At 36.1% G+C, this 18179-nt stretch overlaps 1 protein-coding gene across 2 annotated transcripts in view; it reads right to left on the bottom strand.

Annotated features, from left to right (window-relative positions):
- Window positions 1–18179, bottom strand: part of CLSTN2 (calsyntenin 2) — a 361722-nt gene that overhangs the window by 20358 nt on the left and 323185 nt on the right. For both annotated transcript variants that reach the window (XM_026854581.1, XM_026854582.1), the window contains one exon: window positions 6379–6541. In XM_026854581.1, coding sequence (XP_026710382.1) covers window positions 6379–6541 — 163 coding nt within the window. The remainder of the gene's footprint in view (window positions 1–6378; window positions 6542–18179) is intronic.

Genomic DNA, 18179 nt, shown 5'->3' on the forward strand with positions numbered 1-18179 from the left:
CTCTTAAGTATGCGTATGCTAAGCTATCTCTGTGCAATAGATTTGTGGATCAAAAGCATGGTATAACAAACTATTTAAGATAATTTTTCTCAAATGAGAATAACAATCTATAATCTCTTACAATTAACCCAATACATTGTTGTTATTTCCCAGGAATGATGACAGTAATGAAAAATGTTACAATCTTACATATCTTAGAGTAGATCACAGTCCAAATGGTATTAAAGTTTCCCCAAAACCTATATTCCTATTCTCCAAATAACATTCTTCTGCTGAGGCATAGTTCCCAGTGCAGAAATTAAAAGAAATAAGGGACATATATATATATATATATATATATATATATATATATGCTGAATTAGTGACAGATTTGAATGCAAATTCAGCTTTCCAAGAAAACAGCCTTTGAAACTAACTTTCCACATATATTTGTATTTCTGCTACAGCCAAAATCGCAGCAAAGATCTGTGAGTGCATTGAAAACTGCCCCATCCTGGTTTTGATGAGAAGGGCAGTAACAGAGAACACTGCTGTACTGACAGAAGTGCCAGTATACAGATATTCAGCATCACATTATGTTGAAATCCAGCTAGGTGGTCTTCCATTAAATTGTTTGTTTGTCTTGCTCTACTGAGGCCTCAGGTTGGTGCAAGCTATGTCAGCCCCCAAGGCAGGATCCACTGGTGTTAGAATGCACAGTAGGGGGTAATCTTTATCTGATGCGTATCTTAATTTCTGGGGGAAGTCCAAGGTTGAGTGATACAGGCTGCTGCTGCTGCTGTGCCCACAGTGTATTTGTCTCTCAGTGATCTGATCCCTCTCCAACTTTTAACTTACCATTCTTCTCACCTTTAAGTCAGTTCTCTGACTGCAACTTTGTGATTGATATGTCAGCAGAGTGCTGACATATAAGGTTAATAAGGTTATGCCACAGAAGGGCTCTGTAATAGATGTAGGTCTCCAGCCTAGGTTAAGGGAAGTGGAAAATGACAGGAGAATACAAAAGAAAAAAAGAATAAAGAAATTACTTAGAAAACAGAAATCACAATAGTCTTTTGCTATGACCATGATAACAAAGTTTGCCCATTGACAGGCTTCTCCTAAAGATGTTCACCTGTGCAATGTGGCCAGCATAATTACACTGTGAAGCTTCAGTACTCTAGAATGGGTGGCATTATTATTACAGACATGGTAAGCTATAATATAACCTTGTGACAAGTCATTAACTTGTGTCAGTACTTTCCTGACAGGACTTTGGGAAAGATACATACAGAAACAAGCCATTTTGGGAAGGAAAGAGTATGAACTCAAGACCATATCTTTTCAGAGAGACCTGGAGGAAGCATTTGCAACCTGTGGTAAAAAAGATGATTAGACTACCAAATCATGTAGCTTTCTCCCTTCTTCTGGCTGCCTTTGCCACAGAATATTTAGCAATAAAGGAATCAGAGTGGGAACCTATAAACTTCGGTTTAATGGAAGAAATTTCTCACCCCGTAAAAGGGTCCATTCGCTATGTCCTCAGATAAACTGAATCAAAAATAATGAGCTCGGAGAACTTACTGGGGTAAGCTCCCAGAAAGTGCAGCTCCAGGATAAGCTAACCTTAATTTGTTTGTATTGCTTAGCAGAATGTAACAGGATTGCAAAAGCTAAAAGGAAGAATAATTGTGTGGCTGATCAGGAAGTCTGATCCTATTCTTGCTGTGATGCACATTTTTTTAGTGACCTGAGGAAAAATCACCTACCCTCTTGATACTGCAATGTTATCCTCACAGAATAAGGGTAAACCTACTTCCTTGCTTCAGAACTGTGTTACCTCTTTATTGTCTTGAAGGGCAAAGCTAGAGTATTTTTATTGCTAGAGAAGAGAATAGAAATTAGAGCTGAAGTTGAGCCTTGAGAGACAGTGTCAGGGCCACACTTCCCACATGTTCTCTTTGGTGTCTCTTTTGTTCCAGGAAGCACACATACAAGTGAGTCAAATTTGTCCTTTAGATACCCTTGAGAAAGAGTAATTTTGCCTCAAAATTTCTTTCATCATTAGAGACAGAACAGCACTTTGCACCTAAATAACCTTACCTACATCAAAATCATGCTCTTGACAATCATCTGTGAGACCGCTGCTATGAACAAGAAAGGCCTTTTAAAGAAGTTTAAATTATGTCCTTAACCCTAAGTATCTGCAGAGAAAGCTGTCAAACTTTACCAAGGTACATAAAGGCCTAATTTTATGAACAGTTGTACTAGCACTCCAAACTGTTCATTTCCACCCTCAGTTAGTTCATTAAGAGTCCAGTGCTAAGCTCTATAGCCAGTATTACCTTTTTCCAGGCCTAGTGTCACAGAAATCACAGCTAAGAGGTAAGTTAGGATTTGCCATGCATGGAGAATGGCACTCTGCTGGAGATAGGCTGAACCAGGTTAACAAGGCTGTCTCCAGCTGTCACTGCTCTTGGGTCACATGTGACTGAATCAACACAGTTTAGCCTAAAGATAATGCTTTAAATCCCACCCTCAAATAAACCACCCCCCCCTTAATATAACAGTATTAAACATGAACTACACAAAATTAATAAAAAAAAAAAAAATTAACTCTATGCTAATCATTGTGATAGGACCCTATATCAATAAGGTAGCTCTACCTAGATCTTCCCTTTAATGATCTCCCTAAAGAAAGAACCAAGGTTTTTAAATTAAAAAAGGAAGACTATGCTATAGCAACATCCAGAATACCTAACTGAGGTAGAGATAATTCATATTGATTATGCCAGAATAAAAAAGATTTTTTTTATACCACTTTCTTCATGCCCCAATATGTCGTTAAAGCTGGAAAATATCCCCCAGGCTTGGTTTTAGACAATTGAGTGACTTCCTGGGTTGCAGTAAACTTTATGCAGTGCCTGACAGACCCTAGGAAGATTCTCTTCTATCACCTTTAAAGCCTGGCGCTCTGCTCTTCCAGCCATCTTCACTTTCTACTTGTCTCCAGGATGCCATCCACACATTAGGACCCTGACTTCTGCCTCCAGCACACTCTTGCCCCCTAGACAAGACTCTTCAGGAAAAGGCTAATTTTTTCTCCTTTTAGGAGAGTCCTAGCACTCAACTCACAGTATTTAAAGAAATATTGCATATGCTTTCCACACTGCCAAGGGAAGGGTGAAGATGTAGGAGAGACTTGCCCATTCTAACTGGAATGCTGTTGTAAAAAACAAAAAAGGCAAATTGATGGAAATGGGACAGTGAGCACATCATAGTCTAAAGTTAAATTTATCGTGTAAGTCTGAGAGATTGCACATTTGGTTTGTTTTCATGTTAGATTCAGGAGAACAGCACTGAACTTAAACTGCTCTTATATTTCACTTGAACAGCTGAATGTAGAAATAAAAACTAACCTAACTTTTCATAATGGATGCTATAAACAAGGCTGTAAAAGTCAGAAAAGAGTTACTCTGGAATTGAAATATTAATAATAGGAAATATTAATCTCAAAGAATACTTTTTCTGTGCCTGAAACTCCTCCATGACATAGCTCTGAGAAAGACAAGAAGGAGGTACAAGCATGATACTTCGTACATAACCTCAGGATGAGTACCAGTGTAAGTGAGGAAAAGACCAGACCTGAGACAGACTCGTCTCATAACCTGGAGGAATCTCAGATTCCTAGAGTAAGCGTAGAACAATTCCCAGTTTCCATACCAGAACTGAAAATTGTCGTGTATGAAAGGGTACATCCTTCACAGTAGTAACAGATTTTCCTATTAGTGCTAACAAAGTAAATTACAATTCTTTTTTGTTCTTGATTTTTTTTGCTTTGCCCTCTAAATACACTCTTCCTATTCCCCACCAGTTCTTAAGCTGCTCCGGAGTCATGATGAGTTACTTTTTGCTGTGAGCAAACCAGAATTGGTGTGGTAAGAAAAAGCAATGTTATTTCACTGGTTCATTTAGTTGTCTGAGTTGAGATTGTTTTTCAAATAATTTGACTCTGATAAATGGATACTGTGGACTCAGAACTATAAAATGGTTTAGTAAAAACAGAAAAAAAAAAAAAAAAAAAAAAAAAAAAAAAAAAAGTCTTGTCCTTTCAGGAGGAAGAAGTTAGAGCTTGTATTCCTATTCTGCCAGTGCTTTGATGAAAAGCGAGTGAAATAGTCTGAGCAAACAAGAGCTCAAAACTCCTCATATCCTCTTAATAAGGAGTTGCCTGAATGGCTTATGACACCAAAATCACTGCATATTTTTACTGAAATAAATCAGGGATGGTTGTAAAGCAGTTTTCTAATGCTTTGAAAATGTAAGGGTTTAGACTATTCTTACTGGCCAAAATGTATTATCCTAAGCAGACCCAGTTAACAGTTTCACTGAAACTATTTGTAGTCACATTATTTGTTTGATAGACCCACTTTTTCTTGAAATATATGGATTTTTAAAATTAGCATTTTGAATGGGATAGATTGGTTTTATGTGTTGAATAAGTACAATTAGACAGACCAAGATAGTGACGAATCTTATTAACAAAGTGAGTTTCCATATCATTCATTTAGAATAATTTGAGGTGATCAAAACAAACTTATCAAAAGATAACCTTTGCCAAAAGCAATATCTTGAATTCTTGTTTCACATGAACTTTCAAAGTTCACCTTTTTGCCTGACACATGGTAGCTTATTGGAATCTTTAGCACGCTATCTTAGCTAAACCTTGACATTTTCATGAGATTGAAAATTTGTTTTTATTTTTGACAAGCTCAAATTCTCACACTATTAAAATAGCAATAACATAATCTTACAGTAAATATTGACAGCAGCAATAGGTAAAATTTTGGTTACAAGGGGTAATGGTTTTAAACTGAAAGAGGGCAGATTTAGATTAGATATAAGGAAGAAATTCTTCCCTGTGGGTGGTGAGGCCCTGGCACAGGTTGCCCAGAGAAGCTGTGGCTGCCCCCTCCCTGGCAGGGTTCAAGGCCAGGTTGGACGGGGCTTTGGGCAACCTGGGCTAGTGGAAGGTGTCCCTGCCCATGGCAGGGGGGTGGGACTGGAGGATCTTTAAGGTCCCTTCCAACACAAACCATTCTAGGATTCTATATTTTTAGCCAAAAAAGGAGTAATGCTCCCTTAGGATATTAACATCTTAGAGTAAAATTAAGTTTATTCTGTTATGTATTTAACATCAATGAAAAATTCCAATACAGCTAAAGATCATCCTGTAGAGATGAAGCCTACACATGCAAATTCCAGTTACAAAGAATGAGTCTATACTTTTATAGATATATGGGATTAGTGTCATGCTGATTAGTTAGCTATCATAATACCTATCTCACTGATAAATATTCAAAATTTATCAAATCCTGTTGTGAGGATTACTGTGGCTTTATTCTGCCATGTTGTCATCAAAGTAAAAACTGGATCTTTACCCTAAATTGTTCATAATCTAACAGCTGGATTTGCTTCTAATACTATTTACACTAAATAGCTCTGCCATGCATAAGATGTCCAAATTTTGTAGATAACATATTGTAAGTGAGCAGAGATCAAGCTGGCAAACACGGTAATACCGGAGAAAGTGAGCCAACATTAAAGAGTGGGGAAGAAACACAATCTGTGTTAAAGTATTTTTTCATAATTATACAGTTTGCATCACTTCATATTTTGTCTAAAGTGAAAACGAGACACAGTGCATAAATAGAAAATCAACATGGAAGGGTAATGGAGACAACTTTACAAGAGCAGATGATCAGAAAAATAGGACTGCTTCAGGTGTAAAGCAGAGAACAGAAAAAGAAACTGTCATAAGGAGCAGAAAAAAGAATGAGAATAATGGGATTATAAAGGGTAGAAAACAGGAAAAACTAATCTTTAAGCAAAGGCACATACAAGTATAGCTTTGGGGTTGTGAATTTTGGTTTTATTTCACTCTCACTTTTACATATGGTCTCTTACAGAGTGACTTGGTTAAGTTAACGGAATTACTGCTGATATAAATCCCATGTGAAGAGCGCAGGATTGGACCATGAGTTGTGAAATAAATTTGAGGCAGAGACTGAAAGATAAATGGAATTCTTTAGAGCAATATTTAGATAGTTTGCTTAAAGCTGGAGAACAGGGGAGACAATTAAAAGAAGTGAAGACAAAAGATAAAGGAGATAATCTTTCACACTGAATACACAAACTATATTCAACACTTCTTTAGATGACGGAAATGCAAAGCCTGTTAATGACCCATCCATTTTATCCTTGGACTTGATACATTATTAACTCTGGAGTTACTTTTGATTTTATACCATGAACAATTTAGCCATTTATTTACTATGCAATAAGCGAGACAAATAAGATTATTTTTGGTCTGAATTAATAATTCTACTGTCGTATTACCTTGCCAACAAGCACCAACTGTCAGCTGCATGGCAATGTGTGAGGGGTGGATAGGCCAGTCATTGGTCACAAGGTAAGGTTCATATGTTGTTCCGTCCATGTATAATGTAACAACGGGAAACTCAACATTGACAACATAGTAATGCCATTCTTTATCACAAATCTGAAAGACAGAATGCAAGAGAACATATTAATTAGTATTTATTCTCAGGTGACTAATTTTTAAATCCCATACATTTTTAAAATTAGATTGTTTCCAAATTGCACTCAGAAAAAAAAATGCAATTTATACATCACTGAAATGAATGAAAGTTAAAACATTGTTGATAAATATTTGTGATATACTTGATATACTTGCAGAACATATTTCATAAATAGAGGCATCCTAGAACACACTCTTTGAAAAGAAGACATGGATGAAATAGAAGACAATTTGGTATTTCCTCTGTATTTTCACATTTGTTCATACAGAATATTAGTTTCTTAATGTCTATATTGACTTTTGAGAATACAAAACTGTATGTAAGAGATGCATACTTGGGATGTATCAGCACACTTACCAGGGATCCCTATTAGATTCAAATTAAGAGAAAATATAAAACTTAGTCACTAGATTGATGAGTTCTTATCAATGATTTGTTTCACCTGTTACTAATAACTTGTTGCATTAGTACTTAGAAAAGTCCTATGCAATGCATTAGGACCTCTATAGTGCTAGAAGAACCTCTGTTGTGTTCTGTATACACAGAGATGGACAGGTAGTCTATCTGTCTACCTGATTTGGGCAGGAAACTCAGAATCTTCTCCATGCTTCATCTTTTGGCCTTGAGCTTTTTCCCAGATAGTCAGCAAAATAAAGATCTATATGGTTTCACTGATATACATCAGCTTTGAAAAGCAACTGACACAATTACAACATACTTTCAAGATGACATTATTAGTGTCAAATCTCATGTGAATTTCTGAGCTGGACAACGAGGGATTACTGCAAGATGGTCAAATTTGGTTTTAGTTCGGGAATGTACAGTAGATGAATCAGTGCCTTTGAAGACAGAAATCTAGTGTGTAAATACCAATGCCTGCCCAATTCTTTTTTCCTTTGTTGTATCTTTCAGATTTAAAAGTTCAAATGAATAAATCACAGTAAATTGGTAGGATGGGTGAGCTGTTTTTAAAAATAAAGCAATGGTTACAGTCATGCTCATTTCAATTCTGTAAAGATACTTGTTTTGATGTATTAAGAAATGGAAGTGCTTGAATGCAGATATCCTTGCTTTTTCTTAGAGACAAGCAGAAAAGTGATGTTTAAATATAACACTCTGTCCTTCGCCAGGTTAAGTGCTATCTGCTGCAATATCTGCCCTTTGAAAGCAAAAGCTAATGTTTTGTTCCAGAAGACATTTCAATAAGAGCTTAATCACTTCTATTTCAAACGGATACATCTATTATGGCAGACATCATAGCTCCACAGCAAGAGATAAATGCAGCAAGGGACTGCTAGAGCCTTCCTTTTGTAAGCAGTAGACAGCACAAATGTTTTCTGAAGGTTAAATGAACTGAAACCAAAATTGAAAGTAAATAAATTGGAAGACTGAAAACTTTATTGAACAAACAGCAATCACGAGTAGTATTATGCAGTCCTCCCATTCAAGGAAAAGCAGCTCGCCAAGTTTCCTGACCTGATCATTAGAATGTAAGGCATCACAGCCACATGTCAGACATTGTATGTAAAACAATATGAATGATGTGCCTGAGTTTGAGAGACCTTGCATGACAAAAACTACAGGTGTTAATACTTGACACTTTTCAGAGAACTGTTCCAGAGTATTACTGTTTTGCAACCCTCAACTGCATCACGTGGGATGCCCCAAGTGCTACTAAACAAGTGAGCAATCTTCCTCATATTTAACCGAAGCGAGAGCACTTTAATATAGCAAACCCAAACATTTTGGGATGTCCTATACACAAAGAGCATGATAATGTGTAGCTAGTCTGATTATTTTATTGATCACATTTTTCAAACAAAATGCTTTCTGGAAAGACAAGATTATATAAATTCCACAATTCAAGACTCCAGCAACTGGGCTCCAGTGCTTCCAAGAAAAATTAGATGTCCAACTGCAGAAGTCCACACTAGACAAAGTACTTGCTAACCTTTATTTTTTCTGATACATTCTGGAACATAAGATAGTGTAAGTGTAGACAGTTTGGTGAAGTCCTCAAACCATCACATTCATGCTTTCCCTTAAATTTCAACCCATAAACACATCACTTTATTTTAAAGTGAATTTACGCACTTGAAGTCTCAGCTTGGTGCTTCCTGAGATTTCAAAAACACACAAGTTGATCAGCTGCTTGTCATACGATTTCAGTACAGCTTACGTACAGATGAGTATATTCCACCAAAAGATCTCTAAGTATCTGTGTACTAGAGCCCAGTGTAAAAATAAATATTGGATAAGGAAGCAATAAAATTATTAAAAAACTCTGGAATACATCACAGTCACTCAGCAGCAGGTAGTACTTCATGCCTGGCCATTTCACATGCAACAAAATAATGAAATAAATATTTTTGGAGTGTAATTTGTTATGCTACCATTTCAGATACCTTCTTTACCTCCTTATCATAGGAAGCCAATTCCATCCCTACGTGCATTCCACAGTGGCAATGGAATGTAATATGATTGCAGTGAAGCCATGAAAATAAGATTATAAAATATAATAGTCTGGCAAATCTTAATCACCTCATGTAAAAACTTTATTTGAAAAACCTAATTTATAAAGTTATCCTAATGAGATAATATTACAGATAAATTAAGCTTGGCTTTCAATGACTGCTGGACATCTAGGTTGATCCAATCACTCTCTCATGTCAGTCTGCCTCAAAAATGTATTAATTAAATCAGTTATTAATTAAACCAGCTTGAAGTCTTAGTGCTGATTACAAGCCATCGCATTGGAACTTGCTTTTATAAAATAGACAAAAACAGACTCAATACAAATTTTATGAAGTAAGTTTCCCAAGACATTAAAGCTCTTAACATCTTCCGATGAAGAATGTCAGAGAATATTCCATTTTATATTGTAATGCTTAGGAATGGACTGAAACCAAAGTACTTTGGTCTGAGAAGCACATGGTTCTTAGAAACAGATTTTGTTGGTCTGCAAAATGTCTCTTTTTACAGTTTTGTAGGTATGCACACATGAGAATATGGACTTTACAGCTTACAGCTTTTTTAGCCTCACATAGGTCAGTTGGGGCATACTCACGCAAAACGGATCATTCACCTGTTTGGCTGAGTACACAAAGAGAACTTGCACTTGGAGAAGGGTCCCAGTACTGCAGTCCAATGCTGAAGAGCCATGCATATTCACAACCCTCTGACTCGCTTCCTGAAAGTCCCTTAAGTGATGTTCAACAGACCACTGTGGCCAGACAATCAGCTCTGCACATCCTGACAGTGCTACTCAGTGCATACTTTGAGTCTATCCCTTTAGAGATGAGGAATCATGTATTACTTCCATCTGTCTGGTTTCTGTGACTTTGCTGAGGAAGTGTTATCAGAATGCACTGAAACATCCACAAAAAAGCAGTAGGAATTAAGAAGAAAAGGAAAGCAAAGCCCTCTACTTACTATAAATAGCACTACTTAGTGCAGGTATGAGACACAAACTCCTTCTTTCTGCTCAAGTGTTCTGAACCTTTGTTTGAAGAAAGAAACTTAATCCAGCTCTAAAAAACAGAGCATGCCAACTCTATTCACTTCTTGATTCCTTTTGGTATTGTTTTAATGTCCTCTGAAACATGCAACACTCCTTCCTCCCTTAATCAGCATTCATTTGACCACATCTAAAATACTGTGCCTAGTTTTGCATCCCTGAATAGAAGAAAATCTTTGATAAACTGAAGTGAATTGAGTGGAGGGCCACCAAAATGGCCAGTGCTTGCCGTGTGAGGAGAGGCTGAGGGAACAGGGCTTAAATGTTTAGCCTGAGTAGGGCAGCATTAATGGGATGGTAACAGCAGCTCCAGTGCCTAGAGAGAAGTTACCGGGAAGACAGAGACAAGCTTTTCAAAGAAGTGGTGCATGCTGTGACAGAGAGACAATGGACAATAAACTGAAACAAGACAACTTTACACAGGATATAAAGCAAGACTTCATTTCACCATGTGGACAATCAAGCAGTAGAGCAGGCTGCCTCCATCCTTGGAGATGGTTTTTTTTGAAAACTTGCTATGCCCTACCCCAGAGACATTGCCACTTCGTTTGTTCCACTCCCGCTTACCTAGTGTCAGCTTCACAATACTTCTGTTGTAATTGCTGACTACTAATGCCAACTGGGAGGCTCACAAGAATAAGAACAGAACTGCTTTGCAAAACAGACTTCTAAAATTCCCTTTTAGAAATAAACCACTTCAAATCCTCAATTCTCCATAGAATAAAACTCCCAAATTATTGGTTTTCATCAGTCACGATATTTTATTGTAAACAGAATTAGGACAAAAAGAGAAAAAAAAAAACCAAAAAAACAAAACAAAACAAAAAAAAACCAAAAAATCCACAACCAAACCAAACAAGGTGAAGGTACAAACTGTAACAATTTCATTTGAAAATGCTAAAATGCTTTCAACCTAACTGGAGTGCTCTTTCTTTCATTGTGATTTGGCTAGTATCAGCAGAGAGGTAAACATTCTGAGTTAAGCTAGGTTTTATATTCTGAAAGAATTTTTCAGTTCAAGTGTTTGCAAGCAGCAGTAGAGGAATTTATCCTCTAAGTAACTCCCTCACTCTTATACCCCTCTGATATGCAGCCCTCCCATCTGTCTCTCAGATACATTTTTCCCAGTACCTCTATTACTCTTTCCCCTTGCTACGAGTTTCAGCATTTTATCTTTTTACCTACAGCATTTAATCTGTTATAGCACCTTAAATATTGATATGAAAACCAATTAATATAGTCGCATTAGAGCTTTTTGTTTATTCTAGTCCTTTCCCCCCCCTTTCTGTTTTGCTTTTGTTAAAATATGTTGCTAACAAACTGGTCAGCTGACTAGGTTAGGCTTATTTCCAGTCTTATTAACTGATTCAAATTTAAATAGTTGCATGTGAGAAAAAAATAATCTGCAAGAAAATTTCCTAGGTCAGAATGCCAACTATGTGGTGGTGGTGGTCAGGTCCAAAGGACCTGCATGCAACAGGAAATGCTAAAGGGGTTTGTGCATCTCCTCAGAGGGACACCCTGTGTACTTGGGCTGAAGAAGAGACTTGCAGTACACTGACAGCCAGTTATGTGCTAAAAACTTGAAAATATGGTGGTTTATTAAGAGGAATATAGTAGTCATTGCAAATAGCTGGGCTAGTGAGGTCAGCCTGACCAATACTTTGATTTCTGCCACAGACTAGAGGTGCTTTAAATCTGCAAACACAGAGATTAACTTTTTAAAAGTAAATAAAAACATATACAGAAATCACAAAGGTGTTCAAATCTCCTCCTCTCTTTTCCTTTTTATGGAAAAATTCCAAGTATGATTGCCATTAAACATTAACATTGAATGAATTAACTCCTACAATTGAATTCTTATCAACAGAGGTGACTTAAATTGAAAAAAGAACGTGCACTTCTATTTGTTCAACCTAACTTTACAAAATATAAATCATCCTGCTTGAACTGATGAGCATCTGCTGGAATGTCACTCCAAGATGTACTGGCCTTCTCAGAACTGTGTCTGTTTATAAGACATGGAGCACTTCAGTATCAATCTTTCGTCATTGCAGTCAAATCCTGTGTCCTCTCAATAAGTCTATTTATTTTCTGCTCTTTAGTAGCATTTCAATAAGTAAAACATTTAGGTCACTCTGTAATCAAGACTGTAGTGGAGAAGGCTATTATGTTCATTTATAGCAAAACGGGATCATTAATGAAGGCAGAACCGCAGTCATGTAAGGATTACAACGCCCAAGCAGCTAGAATACTAATGCTTACCTCTGCTTGCAAGGAGGTCAGAAGCACACTTGGGATTACAAATTGCATATTTTTATAAAGTAGCATAATAGAAAATTAGTCATGCTTAGTGTGTCACTATTTCTGTACAAAAAAATGTCCTCTCCAATGGTTGTGCATGTCTAGAAAAATGCAGTCTACAGAAGGTGAAGAAGGCACTGCTTCCACTAAAAGAGTTGCAGTGCATCATATCTTCATTAAGAGGTTGAATTATCATCACACTTATTAATTGTTAATATTATTAATCATTGTTATGCTTTTATTAACAGCAGCGCTTTCTCTTTGGATATACATTTACTATCTTTATGAATCTGCAAGTCCTTCAGCAAGCAAAACATTTACCTCAAATCCTTTGCATGCTCCTGCACAGAATATGTATAATGCTTATACAAAAACCTTAACGATGGAATAGTTTCCTTATTTGCAAGCATGTCTCAACAGAGCAGATGGAGGTCATCATTGTGAAAACTTTGTAAACATGCAGAGACAACTTGGGCTCTGCATTTTTATCTCACTTCACTAAAGACGACAACAAATGCAGGGAATCTCCCTTTGATCTTATGCTTAAAGGCGTTAGCATGATCCACTCAGTTACAGCACCCAGATCAAACCCTCTGCCCTGCTCGGAAAGCAGCCACATGCTTTGTAAATCTGCTTCAAAGCATGGCCCTCGTTACCCTTGTTCAGAGTACAGAACGCAGATGATATTTGGAAGGGGGTAGGAATATTATTTTGAGATTTAAAAAGACCACATTTTTCTTCCCATCTCCAAAATAATAATTTCTGAAAGAGCTTTGTAAAGATTTACAAATTTTGGTACTGTTGTTTTCTGTTGGTGACACTAAATAGGCACCAAAATGGTTCCATTATATTTTGATACAAGTTTTTAAATATATGTTGATATATCAAAATATTTCCATTATATGTTTTTGATATGTTTTTATAGCACTGAGAGAAAGCACTACACACAAACAGGGAACTCAAAGGCAAGAGACTTAAAAGTTCTGAAAGACTGTTTCCTTATACCTTTACTAGAGACAGAAGGAATAGTGCTACTGTAAGAAAGCAAGCCTGAAAAAGATACTAATTTGGAAACATTTGGCAGTGAATTTCAGTAAAAGTGAAAAAAAAATACACAATTTGCATTTTATTAAAAGAAAAATGTATATTTACATATGCAAAATAAAAATAAAATTTCCTAAGACTTTTATGCAGCCTAGTCATTATACACAAGATTGATGAGTTTTGCCTGAAGACAATCCGGAGGTGAGCATAGAAAAGGCTTTCTCCTGTCCCACTCTGGGGTCTGCAACTTGTCTCTGATGAATGGGAGCTTTAAAGATGTTGAATGAGCTCTTATCTGTTACTGCAGAAACTCATTTAGTATCTTAATTGTTCTGCTGCTGTCAGTTCTCATCCACAGACTTCTACAATTAAGGCATGTTAGTTTAAAAAAAGAATATACCTTGGGGCATTGCTTTTGCTATAACTCTCCTGCTTCCTTCTGCTTTCTTCTAATAAATCTTTGCCTTTAATTTCAATAGCTGAGGTACCTGAAAAAGCAGGTATTAAGTGATACAGGGAAAGAAGTTACACAGTTGTCTTATCTCTTTTTCTCATTGTCTATAAATCATCTTCTGATTTCTTTGTGGTGTTTTTCGGTTTTTTAATTATCCCATCACCACCAAGAACAAAAGATACACTGCTAAAAATGTTCTCGTGTAGACTGCAAGTATGTAATTCAGTGTGCAGATACTCAGTATTCAGGATGTGCTTACTTCATTGTATAGCTGGATTACCTAGTGCACTTCTGTTTTCTAAATATAATGAACTAAAATATATTTCTTCTGTGAATATGCAGGCTTTATAGTAAAAATTTTCTTCTGTGAGAATCAACAGATATGCACTTGAAATTGGCTTTGCGCTACAGTATAATCTGCCAGCATATTCATTTTGGGGAAGAGCAATTGAAAATAAACAAAAGCAAAGTGCAAACACAGACTAATCAAATTCATCCAGTAGTATAAATTGTTATGTTTTGTAGTATTATTTATTCTACCGCAGTAATAGGCTCTGTGCGTTAGGACAGATATTTGTCACATGAGTTGGCTTTACTTAACCTAAGCATTACTGAAATTGAGGATTAAAACACTTGTGACAGAGTCAGTATATTCTTGACCACTAAGTGGAGCTGTGCAGATTGCAAATATATTTCCAGTATCTCCACAACCTCTTTAGAAAACTAAATCTCTAAAATATTCATATTATACTGTTGGTTTTTTTTTAAATAATCTCTTCGGGTTTCCCTTTCCAAATTTATCTTTTAGCAGCATCCTCGACACTTTTTTTTTTTTTTTTTTTTTCTGAAGTGGCAATAGATACAGTATACATGTAGTAATTAAGGCAGACTGGAATAAAAAATATATTGTATATGGGAAAAGAGGAATCAATATACTCCCACCAGTTAAACTAATGGGTGATGTATTGAAAAGCATCATCACAATCTACAAGTTCAATGCGTTTTCCATAAGAATACTACTGCACACTTAGCCTTCACATAAAACTTGTAGTTTGAACCTCAGCCTGCATAGCCCTGCTTGAATTTGATCAAAAAGGCTCTCTGAGCAAGTTCCTGAATTCTGACAGCTGGTGGCAGGCAGTGAAGGAAAAAAATAACTAACCAGATTGCTTTGCTCTGGACCAGTGCTTTTATGCTTATGAGACTAGAGTGTCACCGTTCTTCCAGTTGTTAGGAGTAGTAGTTGTTAGATGGAGTAATTTGTACTCCTTTGTGAGGAAGCTTTTCTGTAGCTACTATCTGTATTGGAACTTGGATGTCTCCAGTACAGACACTAATGTTATGTTAGCTTCATATATGGGAGAGAATTTGGAAAAACAAACATTCTTCTATATTTGTGTTTAAATTTATTTCTTTTAAAAATAGCCTTCAAAGACCTTAAATCAGCATATCTTCTGATCAGTGCATGTCACTGCTGTGTAATTCTGCACTTGTAAAGGAGTGTGTATGATCAGTCCCAGAATAAAGAATATTGAACATTGTGCAAATTAATCCCCTTTTTCTGGAACCTCAAATAAGTATCAGGAGAACATTAACGAGAGAAGGAAGCAAAAGAGAGACTTCTCTGCTCCTTACGCAATTCTTAAACTAATGCTTCCTCACAAGACTTCTGGTGAGAAAACTAGAAACACAGCTTGTATTCCCTAGCTCTAGTTGCATGTATATTATGAAGAGAAACCTCTTGGGATTGTATTAAGGTGGGCAAGAGCCACAGGAATCTCATTCTCAAGCCTCTGCTGACAGTGGTACAAGTCCAAGCTCCTAAATGAGGTACCAGTTACATGCCCATAGACAGACAATGGGAAACCCTGACAACAATGGCCCTAAAACGCTCTTCAAATGTCACTATATGGACATCTTATTTAGGAAGCCAAGCAAAGCAGAAGACATTTTCCATGATGGTATATTCTGAAACAGGAACTAGAGGTGAAGGACTGGGAGGCACTTCTTTGCCCTTATAATCTCACTAATCAAAAAGATAATGCAGTTTAATGGTGTATGTTTTAAAATGATCTTTTATATACCTTATAAAGCAAGTATTTCAATATAAGCTATTCAGTACAATGTACTGGTACAAACCTAATAGATTTTCTCCTGCACGTTGCTCAAGTAAATGCTATATGCAAATAAACACATATCTAATCTCAGTCCTTCCAAACTGATATTTTCAATTGTTTACTCACTGTCTAGTCCATGTTTTTTCTTCTGCTTAATGTTTACACAATTTAGATGTTTACTTTCACTTAAAAAAAACAATTTTTCACAGACTGTTTAGGAAACAGCCCTAACATTTGTTTGGTATTCCTAAGAAAATATAGGTAGAATGTGTCATTAGAATACTTTGGTTTCTGATATTTATTATGCAGTATGGTTTATTTAACGTGACAAACAGTAGTGTGGGTGTCCATTAAATCATTCAGAAAATTTGGTGAGGGAAGTACCATCTTTTAACATTCTTTTTTCTCTTGAGAAATATCCCAAGAATACCAATTAATCAAAAACTAATTCCTAAAAATACATTTATACAGCATGCCTGCCAAGCATTCTTCTTTATATCTATAGATGTTCCCATAGGAAATGCCTTGTTGCATTTTACCAGAAATGCATATTTCCCTTTTAAGGACAAATAAAAGAAATCCCTTTCACTCTCCTCAGCCCCTTCCCCTCCATGTACATTTAAATGAATGCAGAAGGAAGAGCAAGCACCTAAAAGAGGCAAGTCTGCATTTAGTACTAGACTTACAGATGTAAGACATTTTTTGATCTTTGATTTTCCTGAGATAAAAAACTGAATCTCGCAGAGCTCTGTAGTGTATTTTATTTTGAGGTTGACTGATACAGCAAATGTCTTTCATCTCAAAGAAGAGGGTGAACAAAGACACTGCAGTCACCCTGTGGCAACTGGGGCAAATGTTTTATTACTGTGAATTAGTTTTAATCTGATTTGTGTATTATTCTCAGTTTAAAAGAGATAAGTATAGAGATCTGACTCTGAATTTTCCAAGATTTATTACCTGGTTTTGTCTAAACTACCTGCCCCATATGCTAGAGAGAGGATGTTAATTGTAGCATTGACCTCCTTGCTAGATGGATTCTCCTAGTCTCCCTTGTGCTGCTGGAATCCTGCCAGGCAGAGTAGATCACTGTCTTTCATTGCAGTATTCTATGCCCTCTTTTCTAATCACAATATCCACTCCATTACTTCATCATTTAATGAAGTCAACTTTATGCCAACCAATATGACATTTCAGTCATCTGCAGAGCAACCTTCAGAGTATAAAAACTGAAAGGAATTAAAAAATCTAATGTTAAACCTCTATTCATTAAATGTAGAAAAAGGGGGGAGGGGGGGAATAATCAAAGACACCTCTTAGCTTCTCATTTTGCAGTCCCCTGATAAGGTCTTGCATGGCATTACTACTGAACCTTTTCCATTAGAAAATATTCTATTTTGAAATATATCCGGCTATTCACCTGGATAGATTCTTCTCATATCTTTCTCTTTGAAGAGACTAGACTACTCTATACTGTGTCTAAAGACTTCTAAATTACTGTAAAACTGAGAGATGAGTGGGTGGAGAAGGACGTGTTACAATTAAACGGTTCCATACTTTCTAGCTTTTAGTTGGGCATATATATGTATGAATGTATAATACATAAATATGCATATGCATACATACACACACAGACTTTGTTCCTTTTTACTACAACTTAGAGTGCAACAAATTTGAAAACAGTTTTGCAAAACAGTTACAGATTTCCAGTGTTTTAAAATAAAAAAGAAACATTGTTTTCAAAATCAACATGATATAATCACTAAAATGAATAAACCCCAAGCAGCTCATATCTATATGAATATTTTCTTAGACTAATTTGTAGTATTCTACTAGTTATGAATCTCTATTTCTAGTTGTAAAGACTTCAAGGTACTTTCACAGCTTGTCTCAGAACAAATCGATTTAAAAACTGCTAAAAAAAGAAAAATTATGAGAGCATCCAAATATATATATATATAAATTTTTCAGAAACTAAGTATTTAATAACTGAGTTGGACTGAAATTTAAGCTATTGAAGTGAAACATAGCTAACAGAAAACTAATAACTGTTAACTATACTATTAAATAAAACTATTACTGATGTTCCTTCACTACCTAATAACAAAGTCTTGGTAGGTAATATAAGGTGAAATAATTTATATAAACTGTTATAATGATCCCAT

This window comes from Athene cunicularia (assembly GCF_003259725.1).
Source record: "Athene cunicularia isolate RWA chromosome 9 unlocalized genomic scaffold, athCun1 chr9_part1, whole genome shotgun sequence".
In the NCBI taxonomy this organism is placed as follows: Eukaryota; Metazoa; Chordata; class Aves; order Strigiformes; family Strigidae; genus Athene; species Athene cunicularia.